This window comes from Bos indicus, chromosome 18 (genome assembly GCF_029378745.1).
Source record: "Bos indicus isolate NIAB-ARS_2022 breed Sahiwal x Tharparkar chromosome 18, NIAB-ARS_B.indTharparkar_mat_pri_1.0, whole genome shotgun sequence".
Taxonomy (NCBI): domain Eukaryota; kingdom Metazoa; phylum Chordata; class Mammalia; order Artiodactyla; family Bovidae; genus Bos; species Bos indicus.
Window position 1 is genome coordinate 55,654,786 of NC_091777.1, and position 13,228 is coordinate 55,668,013.

Here is a 13,228-nt window from a genome sequence, read left to right on the forward strand (position 1 = left end):
GGGGGAGCGCCAGGCCACAGCTGTGGGTTATTTTGGGGCAGAGGGGGGCTATTCTGAGCACTGACTGAACCAGCTGCTTGGGGAAGGGCAGAGGAGAGGAGGGGCGAGGGAGAGCCAGGATTAAAGCATGCTAGGAGCCCCCACCCCCACCCCTCGGGAGACAGTGCCCCAGGGTCCCTGGGAAGGCCTGGGGGTAGGGGGGTGGGGAGTGAGGCCTCTAGGCAGGCAAAGGGGTGTGGGCCTTTCCCCTACCCCTGGCTGGCTGTGGGGTGGATGGAGGCTCTGCGCTACCATGGCAACCGGACAGGAGGCTGATTGACAGTTAAGAGCAAGCCCTTCCTTGTCTGGACCCTCACCCCTTTCCAGAAGCCCCTTCTGCAGGCTCCAATCCCTCTCTGGGAACCAGGGTTCCAGGCCCCCAGGGCCCTCCTTCCTCAAGACCCAGGAGCCAGGAGTCTGGGCTCCCAGCCCGACCACCCCAGGCAACTAGTATACAACAGGGGACATAGGAAGAGATGCTGTATCGCTTCTCAATTACCAAATTGCTCTGGGCTGGGAGCCAGGGACCCCCACCCCTCCCAGCTCTCCACAGCTGTGCTCCCCCCAACTCCAGAGCCCAGTCTGGACTGTGACTCTTTCTAGCTCTTACTAAGAGTGGAGGGACAGGGGTAGGAGTAAGGGGACGAAGATGGGTTGGGGGGTGTGTGTTCCAGGGGAGGGGTACGGTCAGAGGCATTTGCTCCCTGCAGGATGGCCCACTAATTTCTCTTTTTTTTCTCTCTCTCTCTCCCCCCACACACCTGACCCCTTTTCCCTTTCTCTTTTTTTTTGTTCCCCTCACTTTTTCTTCCTTTTATTTTTGATCCCTCCTGCCACTCGCCTTCCCGGCCTTCCTTTCATGTCTGTGCTGGGCACCTCCCTGGTGGGGGTCTTGATCTCTGCCTTGCCTCGCTATTTCTGTCTTCCTGTGTTTTCTGTCTGCTCTGCCTGCCTCTTCAATCTCTAATTCTGACTGTTTCTCCGTCTCTTGTGGGTGCGTGTCTTGTGGTGGCTGTGGGGTCTGTCTCCATCTTCCTGCGGTTTCTTTCCACCTTCCTCTCTCCGTCCAACTTTCGGGTTTCTCTCCTCTCCCCCACCTTCCTTCGTCTATCTCTGCATCTCTCCCGCCTCTCTCATTCCCTCCCTATTTCTGTCATTCCGTCTTATCTCTCGCTCTGTTACTCTGAGCCTATCTGTCCCTGTCTGTTTCTCCTTCTATCTCTTTCCTCCACCCCATCAACTCTCTCTCCCTGACCATCTCTCTGTGGGTGTTTTCATCTCTTCCTATCTTCCTGGGCCTCTCTCTCTCTCTGTTCCTGTTCTGATCTGGTCTCTGCGGGTCTCTTTTCCATCTGGCCTGTCTCATTGTCCTCCCTTGTCTATCTCTTCTCCCCACTTCTGTATCTTTTGTGGCCCCATTACCCATTCTCCCTGTGTTTTTCCCTTCGCTTCTGTATCTCTCCCTTTGCCTCCGTATTTCCCTGTGTCTCTCCCTCTATTACTCCAACATTTCTCCTACCTCCGCGTCTCTCCTTCCTCGTATCTCCCCTTCACCGTGTATCTCTCCTTGTCTCTGTCGTTCTATTTCTTGTCTCTCATTCCTGTCCCTCTCTCTGCTCCGCGTGTCCGCCGCCCCGTCTCTGCGCACCACCCCCCCTCCTCCGTGTCCCTCCCCGGGCGCCCTCGCGCTCAGAGGCCGCCCGGCAGGGCCCGCAGGCGATGCGCGGCGCCGGTGGCCCCCGCGGCCCTCGGGGCCCCGCTAAGATGTTGCTGCTGCTGGCGCTGGCCTGTGCCAGCCCGTTCCCGGAGGAGGTGCCGGGGCCGGGCGGGGCCGGCGGGCCTGGCGGGGGCCCCGGCGGGGCGCGACCGCTCAACGTGGCCCTCGTGTTCTCGGGGCCCGCGTACGCGACCGAGGCGGCGCGCCTGGGCCCGGCCGTAGCGGCGGCCGTGCGCAGCCCGGGCCTGGACGTGCGGCCGGTGGCGCTGGTGCTCAACGGCTCGGATCCACGCAGCCTCGTGCTGCAACTCTGCGACCTGCTGTCGGGGCTGCGCGTGCACGGCGTCGTCTTCGAGGACGACTCGCGCGCGCCCGCCGTCGCGCCCATCCTTGACTTCCTGTCGGCGCAGACCTCGCTGCCCATCGTGGCCGTGCACGGCGGCGCGGCGCTCGTGCTCACGCCCAAGGTGCGCGCGACACGTGGGCGGGGCTCGGGGGGCTATGCGGGGGCGGGGCCTGGGTCGGCCGTGGGTGGGCGGGGTGGTAAGGGGCGTGGCCAGTCCTGAGGGTCAGCCTCGGGGATGCCAAGCTCAGGTCTAGGTAACGGGCGGGGCTGACTTGGAGGGACGTGATATATAGGAGGAACAGAGTGTGCCAGGGAATCAACTAGAAGCAGGGTCTGAGGTGACCAGGCTATGGGAAGAGTTGAGAGGCTGCGGGAGCGGTGAATGGGGAGGGGGTGGGATCAGAGGAAGAGGCGAGGCCAGCCAGGGAGGGGCGAGGACTGGGTGGGTGCCAGAGGGGGCATGCCTGAGATGGCAAGATCTGAGTGAGGGGTGGGCTCTGGGATCAGCGACGGGGTGTCAAGTGAAAAGGAACGGGGCTCAGAAAAGGGTGAAGACTAGAGAGTAAGCAGGAGCCAGAAAGTCAGACACGGTGACCAGGAAAAAGGAGTATTAAGTACTGAGGGATAGGGAGGGGCCCGGCTAGCTGAGCATGAGGTCTAGAGGTCAACGGAGAAGGACGGAACCATCTGGTGGAAGGATGAGTATGAGAAAGGGAGGCGTCCTTAGTGAGTGAGCGAGAGAGGGGTAGCCTTGCAGCTAGGAAGTGCGGGAAGGCCAGTCAAGGAAGAGGTGAGTCAAGGAAGGGGCGGGGCTAGCCAGGGAGGACAGGCCCTCAGCTCGGTACTAAAGGAGGATTTGGACAGGGGAGGTACCCAATTGGAAGGCGTGGAAAGCAAGAATTCAGAGAGTGGGCCTGGAAAGATGAAGGCCTCCCGCTTAGAGGCAGGCTCAGCCATTGAGAGGTCAAAGCCAGGAGCCTGCAGGGGAGGCAGGGTCAGAGGCTGGAGCTGGCTGTGGCATGGAGAGAGGCCTGCCTCCCGAGGGCACAGGAGGGGTCAGCTGGAGTGGACTTCTGGTAGGGAAGGGCAGGATTTGAACAAGCCTGGTGTGCGGACTAAGAAGAACCAGGTCAGCTTAAAGGAGGCGTCTGAGAAGAGGCGGGGCCTATTCAGGGGTGGAGCCAGTGTAACAGAGAAGTGGGTATCGCCTGAGGATGGGGCCACCTGAGTGGGTGGAGCCTAAGTCTCCACCAATTCCCTGCTGTGAGGGCCCGGCGGCTTTGTGACTAGATCTCTATTGCATGCCGGGACTCGTAGTTTTCTTCTGTCTCGAGCACTCTGGGAAAGACCTCTGTCCAACTTTGTTCTTCTCTTTGGCATGGGGTTGTCCAGAGATCTGTAGGCAGATCACCTGCGAGGTGAACTTACTACTTCCTGGCTGACGCCTTCTTGGGATACGGAGAGATGTTGTCCCTCCTGCCTCCATGGCGTCTGAGAAGTGTGTGCCCCTCCATTTCATTGTCTGGTGGGCACTGTGGCCCCTTCAGTGCACACCCGTTGCCTTCTGGGAAATGTAGTCTTTTTAGTGTCTTAGAGTGGTCCTCACAGCTCTATCTGTGCCCCCATTGAATGCTGGGAACGTGGTCCCCTGAGTACACATTCAGCTGCCAAGGATGAGGGCCTCACAGGGTCTCATAGCATTCTGGGAAGCCTCATACCTTCAGGACAAGTGCCCTAACCCTCGCACATTTAACCACAGGCATATGCCTAGGGAGAAAGTCCACTTGCTCGTCTCATTGCATTACTGGAAGATTTATTGAGGACTGATTCTGTGCCAGGGCTGTTTCAGGTTCTGGGGAATACAGTTAGGGAAGGTTAAAAAAAAAAAAAAGACACGGTCTCTGCTCTTACGAAGCTTGCATTTCTAATGAGGAGACAGACAAAACAAATAACAGATAGTGAAATCTGTCCTGGAGGAGAGGTAATGACCAAGGCCGCCGTGGTTTCAGTAGATGGTGGTCAGGGGAGGCTTCCCTGAGGAGGTAAAACTGAGCTGGACCTGAGGCCGGAGGAGGGGAAGGAGCTGGGGGGTGTCCCTGAGAAAGGTGACAGTGAAGGGCAAAGCCCTTGAGTCTAGAAGGAACCTGAGGTGTTTGAGGAAGAGCAAAGAGGTGGGGCTGGCAGGACATGAGGTCAAAGAGGCCACAGGGACCAGGTCATATGGGGCCTTATGGGCCACAGCGAGGACTTTGGCTTTGACTCTGACACAGAGTTTTTGGAAGGTTTTCAACCAAGAAGGGAGGCGATCCAACTAATATTTTGAAAAGATCACTCTGGCTGTTGTCTGGAAAATGAAAGGTTCGAGAAAGGAAGCAGAGATGGGTTATGAAGCTGTTGTCATCTAGGCAAGAAAGGGGAAGCGATGAGGGTCATGATGGGGCCATAGTGAAGAATGAACAGCTGGGGTCATATTTTGAACAGAGAACTGAGAAGACTTGGAAATGGCCTGGATGTGGGCCCAAGGTCTGTCCAACAGGATTTTCTGCTGAAATGATGAAAGTGGTCTTCATCTACTCTGTCAAATATGATAGCCACTAGCCATGTGAGCTGTTGAGCACTTGATGTGTGGTTAGTATAACCAAGGAACTAAATTTTATTTAACTTTGATTTAATTTGAATAGTCAAGGGTGGCTAGCAGCTACCATACTGGAGACCACAGGAGACAATATTTAAACCCTTGGGTTTGGATGAGATCACCAGGAAGAGAGAACAGAGAAGGAAAGAGGAGATGAGGGCACTCCTATGTTTAGAATTCTGACAGAGGAAGAGAGTCTAGCAAAGGAAACAGAGAAGGAGGGGACAGGAACGTAGGAATAAAAGCAGAGAAGGGCAAGCCTACTCAGCAAAGCTGAGTTGGGAGAGACTACCTTCAGCACTTTCATGGCCTGTTGGGAGATGTAGTCCCTCTCAGTGGATGCTGGGAACTGTAGTTCTTTCCCGGGTTGCTGCCTGTGTTCACTAGGGTTATGTTAGCTGCTGTAACAGATAAACCCCCACTTTTCAGTGGCTTAACTCAATAGAAGGTTGTTCCTCACTCATATAAAATCCAAACAGGTGTTCCTGATTGGAGTTGGCTCTCCTCCAAGCTCTGACTCAGGGACTCAGTTTCCTCCATGCTGTGCCTTTGTAATCCCCTAGATTCCTCCTCGGGGGCCTCTGCATCTGCCCTCTGACAGGGAAGAGTAAGGTGCTTGGGCGGAAAGGTTTTTATGGATGAGCCTAGAACTCAGTCCTGAGGCTAAACCTAACCCAGGTCTAGCTCTGTGCCCCAAGCAAGGAAATGAGATGAGTTTGGCAAACAGCTAGATGTTGAGATCTGTGATGCCCTTATCCATTGTTGGGAGATGAGGTCCCCTCTGGATCCCTGGGAGCTGTGAGCCCCTCGCTGGCTGCTGAAGGTCAGCAGCTGGGAGCTGAGATCTCCACATGGGGGAGGCCTGACATCCTTCTCCTCCCCTGCAGGAGAAAGGTTCCACTTTTCTTCAGCTGGGCTCGTCCACAGAGCAGCAGCTTCAGGTCATCTTCGAGGTGCTGGAGGAATACGACTGGACATCCTTTGTAGCCGTGACCACGCGTGCCCCCGGCCACCGGGCCTTCCTGTCCTACATCGAGGTGCTCACTGATGGCAGCCTGGTGGGCTGGGAGCACCGCGGAGCGTTGACACTGGACCCTGGGGCTGGCGAGGCCGTGCTGAGCGCCCAACTCCGCAGTGTCAGCGCCCAGATCCGCCTGCTCTTCTGTGCCCGTGAGGAGGCCGAGCCTGTGTTTCGGGCAGCTGAGGAGGCTGGCCTCACGGGGCCTGGCTACGTCTGGTTTATGGTGGGGCCCCAGCTGGCTGGAGGCGGGGGCTCAGGCGCTCCCGGGGAGCCGCCTCTTCTGCCAGGAGGCGCCCCACTGCCTGCTGGGCTGTTTGCAGTGCGCTCGGCAGGCTGGAGGGATGACCTGGCCCGGCGTGTGGCAGCTGGTGTGGCCGTTGTGGCCAGAGGTGCCCAGGCCCTGCTGCGTGACTATGGCTTCCTGCCTGAACTTGGCCACGACTGTCGCGCCCAGAACCGCACCCATCGAGGGGAGAGTCTACACAGGTGAGCAGGGCTGGGCTGGGAGGGCCGTGAGAGGACTCCTGAACTAGATCACCTGGGGTGCTCAGTGACTTCAAATGGGTCACCTTGCCTCTCAGAACTTCAGTCTCCTTTTCTGTAAAATAAGTGAAATTGGCTCTTCTTTCTGGGATTAAATCAACTGATTTGGAAAAAAAAACCCTGAGATACCGGGAGAGGATTACTGTATTTCACGATTTTAGCATATGCGTTTTTGCAGTTTTAATGTCTTTGAAATCAAGACATGTCTTACAATCATCACTTATCATGATTTCGTGGGCAGTGCTTTTTTTCCCCCTTCATGGTTGTAAAAATAGCAATACATCTAGTCGATAGCATCTTAGATTCGGTGAAATACCTAGTTGGGGGGGCTTCCCTGGTGGCTCAGTCAGTAAAGAATCCACCTGCAATGCAGGAGATGCAGACTCGATCCCTGGGTCGGGAAGGTCCCCTGGAGTAGGAAATGGCAAACACTCCAATATTCTTGCCTGGGAAATCCCATGGACAGAGGAGCCTGGCAAGGGTCCTAAAGGGATCCCAAAGAGTCAGATGTGACTTAGTGACTAAACCACCACCACCACCCTAGTTAGTGTAGGAGGTGAACTTCAGTAACCAAAAGACCCAACAATGCAATGTCTCCAACAAGGTAGAGAGGTCTCTCACTTAACAACCCAGAGATCCATGGTCCAGGTTATCAGGAGACTCCATCGTTCCATGTGGTCATTCAAGGGCCCAGGACCCTCCCACCTTGTTGCTCTGCCATCTTTCCATATGGTGGAAGCTGGGTCAAAGGGCATGTCTGAATTCTAGCTCGTGAGAAGGGGGAAAGAGAGGAGGTGGAGAACACGCCATTTCCTTTAGGCCAGTGAGGCAGAAGGGACGAGTCTTACACCCCATTCGTGAGAATGTAGTCACTTGGCAGGGGCTTGAATTACTGGTTGTTTGTAGCCACATCCATGCAGATTGGCTAGACACCGATTCTGATTGGCTAGTGTCTGTGCCACACTGATTGTTAGAGTTTTAATATCACCTGCGCATGGCCTGGGTTAGCAAGGAATGTCAGGGAATATGGGGAATGTTGATTCTAGCTGGACAGGGCTGTACGCAACTGGCACGCTACTGTTTTATATTATTTAATTTGTTCACACTACTGTTTTAGATGAGGGGACCAGGGTTTGGTGAGAAACAGCATCTCGACCCTAGGAAGCTTTGGGAGTTTGGTGACAGAGCAGTGGAAAGAGGGGCCTTGGATACTGAAATGAGGATGACCTGAGTTTGGGAAGAGGTGAAGGGTGGGGAAGAAAGCCTAAGGGAGGAGAATTGAGAAGTGGTGATTTGGGAATCAGGATCCAGGGACCAGACAATGAGAGAAGCCTCCCTCGTTCATAAATACTTACTGAGCGCCCGCTAGGAACTAGGGCTCCTGCTGGGACCTGGGAACGCAGAGATGAATAAGACCGTGGACTTCTCTTCAGAGAACACAGGGTCCTGTAGGGGTAGCAGACAGGGACGGCATAATGACAGCACAGCATGATACTTGCAGTAATGGAGGTTGCACGGGCTTTGTGGGAGCACCGTGGAGGAACTGCTAAGCCAGAACATTTTTGGTCACAGGAAGCAGTCTCATTCAAGTTTCCTCGGGGAAAATGGGGTTTATTGGAAAAGATAAACACGCACAGAAACTCAGACATCAGGAATTGAGGCCAGTTCCTCAATTCTCGGTACTCTTTCAATTCTTTCTGATTCTCTCTCTCTCTTTTCCCTCCCCGTCACTATCTCCATCTTCATCAACATCTCCCTCTCTGTCTCTACCTTGTCCCCCCAGAGGGCAGTTCTTCTCCCTGTCCAGTTCTTCTGATGACCCAGAATTTCTGTTCCTTCATGATACTCATCATTTCAGCCCATTGTGTCTGCCACATGTGTGTGTGCTAAGTCCCTTCAGGCATCTTTGCGATCAGGGATCTTTGCGATCCCACGGACAGGCAAGGATACTGGAGTAGGTTTCCACGCCTTCCTCCAGGAGATCTTCCCGACCCAGGGACTGAACCTGCGTCTCTTACGTCTCCTGCGTTGGCAGGCTGATTCTTTACCACTAGCACCACCTGGGAAGCCCTGTCCACCACCATCCCTCCAAATCTCACAGCTAACTTTCTCCCAGGAGAGGAATTGGGTTGGCCTCAGTCAACATTCCAGACTAGGCTACACAAGTTATGGGTCAGCCTATGGGTTCAGGGAAGTTTCCAGGAGGAGGTGGTATAAGTTGAGACCCGAAGAATAAATTGCTCATTCATTCATTTGTTGAAAAGCCCTTTATCAAGAGTCTGCAATGTGCCAAGCCCTGCTTTATACACAGAGTATAATGTTGAACGAGGCCTCTGCTCTCACAGAGCTCACAGTCTCATAGGAGAGACAATCAGTGGACAAACAAGAAAAGAAAGGAAAAAAACATCAATGGGTAATAACTTCTGAGATGAAAATAAAGCAGGCAGAATGTAATGAGAAATGCCTATGGTGCTAGGTTAGACGAGGTCATCAGGAAAGGCCTTTCTGAGTTGGGGAAATTTGGAGGTTAAAAAAAAAAAAATGGATAAAGAGAAAGAGCCAGGGGAATTCCCTGGTAGTCCAGTGGTTAGGACTCCATGATCTCACTGCAAAGGACCTGGGTTCAGTCCCTGGTTGGGGAACTAAAATCCCACAAGCTGAGCAGCATAGCCAGAAACAAAAAGGGAGACAGAGAGAGCCAACTATTGGAAGATCCGCGTGAAGAGAAGGGAGGAGGAACAGAAGGTTTAAGGGCCCTGAGGCTGGAAATGCCTGAAATAAAGCCAATGTGTCTGGAGCACAGTGGGCAAGCGGGCAGAATATGATGGAGTGACATGTGGCCCAGCGTAGGTAGGGCATTTAGGCCAGGTTAGGGATTTAGATTTGGCTTCAAAGGCAATCGGGAGTCCCCCAGAAATAGATAATCCAGAGAGGGGAAAGAGCATTGTGCAAAGGACCAGAGGGGAGAAAAACTTGGAGCAGTTTGGTGGGACCATAATAGCTCAGGGTGGATAAAGGCAGGAGAATTTACGGGTTGGGAGTGATGAGGCTGGTGAGGCAGAGGGGGGACAGGCCACAAGGGCCCTTTTTTAAAAAAAAAGAAAATGTATTTGGCTGTGCCAGGTCTTAGTTGCAGCATGTGGGATCTTAGTTCCCTGACTGGTGATCAAACCTGGGCCCCCTGCATTGGGAGAGCAGAGTCTTAGCCACTGGGCCATCAGGGAAGTCCTTACAAGGGTTTTGAATGCCAGGTTGAGAGGTTCAAACTGTATTCTAGGGGACTCGGAAGCTATGAGTGGGCTCTGAGCAGGAGAGAGTGTAGTCAGTTTGGGGTGTAGACAGACCCCTCTGGGGTGGGATGGGTTCAGGTTGGAGGAGAAAGATTGGAGGCTGGAGGCAAAGTAGGAGGCTGGGGTGGGGTCCTGGAGGGTTGTAGGGACAGAGAGGAGGGCTGGGGCAGAGATATCCCCGGGGCAGGAAGGATGGGATTTGAGGACAGATGCCCTGCATGGGGGGTGAGGGAGGGGGAGTGAGGGGGTGAGGATGGCAGCTGAGGGTCTGGTCCAGTGACCAGGGTGATGCGAAGAGCATTCAGAGTGCAGGCTGCCGCTGTATAGTAAAGATATTTGGGAGTCCAGAGCCCCTCCCAGGGCTTTTGTCCAGAAGATGGACGTGAGCGGAGTCTTGAACACCTAAGAACTAATCAGGATGAGGAGAGAATAAGGGTTTTTTTTGTTTTTTTTTTTTTTCTTTTGGCTGCACTGCCCGGCATGTGGAACTTCCCTGACCAGGGATTGAACCTGCATCTTTTTCCTTTTTCCAAGGGTTTTTTCCTAGGCAGAGAGAAAAAATGAAACTGTTAGTCTCTCAGTTGTGCCAAACTCTTTGCAACGCTATGGACTGTAGCCCACCAGGCTCCTCTGTCCATGGGATTTTCCAGGCAAGAATATTATAGTTGTTTGCCATTTCCTTCTCCAGGAGATCTTCCCAACACAGGGATCGAACCCCAGTCTCCTGCACTGCAGGCAGATTCTTTACCAACTGAGCTAGGGAAGGCAGAGAGAAAAGCACCTACAAAGACCTAGAGCTAGGAAACCACTTGATGTGTTTGGAGGACACCCCACATACAGTGTGGTGGGGCAGGGAAAGGGTTTGGGTGGAAAGAGTGACTGTGGGAAGTGATCAGAGATGGGGCTGCAGAGGCAGGTGGAGCCCTGAGATCCCCAAACCCAGGCTAAGGGTCTGGGACCTTGTCTTGGGGGCACCGGGCTGGCGAAGGAGAGTGCCTAGTGAAGAAGGGGCATATTCAGGTCTTCAAGAACCCGAAAGAGAGATTCGAACTAGGGGGGGGGTGGGGTTGGTCAGTAGCAAGGGGACTTTCTCTGCCTTCAGGTGCCAAGGTCCAGTCCAGGGCCCCACACTACCCTCCCTTCCTCCTGGGCAGGTACTTCATGAATATTACCTGGGACAACCGGGACTACTCCTTCAATGAGGACGGCTTCCTTGTGAACCCCTCCCTGGTGGTCATCTCCCTCACCCGAGACAGGACGTGGGAGGTGGTGAGTCCCAGCACTGACCTCAGGCACAGGCGAGGAGTGGGACTCCTGGGTCCTGGGGAAGAAGCAGTGAGGACCCAGACTTCTGGCAGAGGTGGGGGCTGAGGCCCTGGGCTCTGGCCTCTGAGGGAGGAAGGGGCTGAGAGCCTGAGATTCCAGGTGGTCAAGGAAAGAACTGGGAACCCAGACCCCTGGGTCCTGGTAGAAGAAAGCCCAGGGTAATGGGCCTAAAGGGTTTCCAGGTCCTGGAGAGAGGTAGGGGAGAGGGGGTCCAGACTTCTGGATCTGAGGGAGAAGGAGCTGGGAGCCCGGGGCTCTGAGGAAGGAGGGCCAGGAAAGCCAGAACATTCTGGAAAGTGCCCCCTCAGGAAGCCTGAATCCCCTGCTCTTGGCCAAGGTGGGCAGCTGGGAGCAGCAGACTCTCCGCCTCAAGTACCCACTGTGGTCGCGCTACGGCCGCTTCCTGCAGCCAGTGGATGACACGCAGCACCTCACGGTGGCCACGCTGGAAGAGCGGCCCTTCGTCATCGTGGAGCCCGCCGACCCCATCAGTGGCACTTGCATCCGAGACTCTGTGCCCTGCCGGAGCCAGCTCAACCGCACCCACAGGTGACAGCCTGGGATCCAGGAGGTCCCGTTTCAAAACCCTCCCTTGCAGTCTCCTGCAGTCCTGGCCCCCCAGACCCCACCTCCCTTGGGGCCCGGAAAGCCCTCCAGCTGGGTGACCTTGGACAAGTCACGTAATTCCTTGGAGTCTCAGTTTTCCCAGAAAGCGACGCCCACCATCGTTTTAGCTGCTGCTCGTCCCTCTCTCCATAAGGCGTGGGGTGGGGGTGGGGGGTGTCCCCAACGTTCCCGAGCCTGATCGCCCCCCGCAGCCCTCCGCCTGATGCCCCCCGCCCGGAAAAGCGCTGCTGCAAGGGCTTCTGCATCGACATTCTGAAGCGGCTGGCGCAGACCATCGGCTTCAGCTACGACCTCTACCTGGTCACCAACGGGAAGCACGGCAAAAAGATCGACGGCGTCTGGAACGGCATGATCGGGGAGGTGAGGTGGGCGAAGACAGGGCGGGGACCGAGACGGGGCAGGTGGGGAGCGGAGTCAGGACCAGGTCCTGGCCAAGGAGCTGCTGGGTCGGGGGTCGGAGCCGGGAGGCGGGAGCCGTGTCTCCGAGAGGGGCGGGGCTACGAGGGCACGCCGCGGTCTGGGGGCGTGGTCAAAGTGGCCACGCCTGGATTTGAAGAGGCGGGGCCACAGGAAAGGCTCACTTTGGTGGAGGGGCGGGGCCAGGAGGAGGGACCTTCAGGGCGGAGGAGGCGGAGCTCGGAGAGTGGAACCTTAGAGACTAGGAAAAGGGGGCGGGGCCAGGAGGATGGAGGTCCCAAACCTCCCGGTGAAGGAGGATGAAGACCACTTCTTCCCACTCTTGTTCTCTCACCTCCGCCTTTCCTGCCCGACTCTGCCTGGGTCCCCCTCACCCACCCCACCACCCTCCTAGCCCTCTCTCTCACCCTGTCGCTAGTCTCCTCCTGGAACCTGTCTTTGTCCAGAGCCACCCGGCTTCCCTCACTCCTTCCCTGTCCTCACCCTCAGGTGTTCTACCAGCGAGCAGACATGGCCATTGGCTCCCTCACCATCAACGAGGAGCGGTCCGAAATCGTGGATTTCTCTGTGCCCTTCGTAGAGACTGGCATCAGCGTCATGGTGGCGCGGAGCAATGGCACTGTGTCCCCCTCGGCCTTCCTTGGTGAGCAGGGGCCCTGGAACGACAAGGAGTCAGGAGTGGGGCAGAGCCGCTGTGTGTCTAACTCCCGTCTTGTTATTGCTTGTACCAGCAGGGTGACTCAGGTGAACTGAGGGCCTCAGTTCTCTGATCTGTAAAATAGGAGAATCTCCCCCACCAGAAGCAATTTTCCCATACATCTAAGAAAGTCTGAGCTTCAGGAGTCTTCTACACAATCCCTTCAAGGCCCTGTACCCGGTCTTGGCTTCATAATCATGTGTACTTTTTTCTTAAAGAGAACCCTGCAAATTGTGTAAGCAGCTGGCCCCGCAAAACCCATTTTCCCCTGTATATAAGACAAGGAAAAGAGATGAGCACGGCCCTTGTCAAACAGTGTTTACTGAGCACCTACTATGTGCCAGGCTCTGGGCTGCACACAAAACTCTGCCCTCTAAGAGCTATGCGCCAGTCTTACAGGGGAGACCGAAAACAATCTCTTAAAGGGAAACATTGACCACATAATTTCAGATGGTGGTAAATACTACGAGAAATTAAGCCAGGGGAAGAGATGGCGAGAAATAGGGTTGATGCTGCCCTGGGTGGAGAGGCAGGCCCGTCTGAGTGGGTGACCGGGTCCTGCATAGATCT

At 55.3% G+C, this 13,228-nt stretch overlaps 1 protein-coding gene across 1 annotated transcript in view; it reads left to right on the forward strand.

Moving 5' to 3' along the window:
• The window catches only part of GRIN2D (glutamate ionotropic receptor NMDA type subunit 2D), a 34,314-nt gene that overhangs the window by 1,651 nt on the left and 19,435 nt on the right, over window positions 1-13,228 (forward strand). The window contains exons 2-7 of the mRNA XM_070771388.1: window positions 1,733-2,223; window positions 5,625-6,244; window positions 10,746-10,860; window positions 11,255-11,466; window positions 11,736-11,904; window positions 12,451-12,604. Of these exons, the coding sequence (XP_070627489.1) occupies window positions 1,759-2,223; window positions 5,625-6,244; window positions 10,746-10,860; window positions 11,255-11,466; window positions 11,736-11,904; window positions 12,451-12,604 (1,735 nt within the window). The 5' untranslated portion in view covers window positions 1,733-1,758. The remainder of the gene's footprint in view (window positions 1-1,732; window positions 2,224-5,624; window positions 6,245-10,745; window positions 10,861-11,254; window positions 11,467-11,735; window positions 11,905-12,450; window positions 12,605-13,228) is intronic.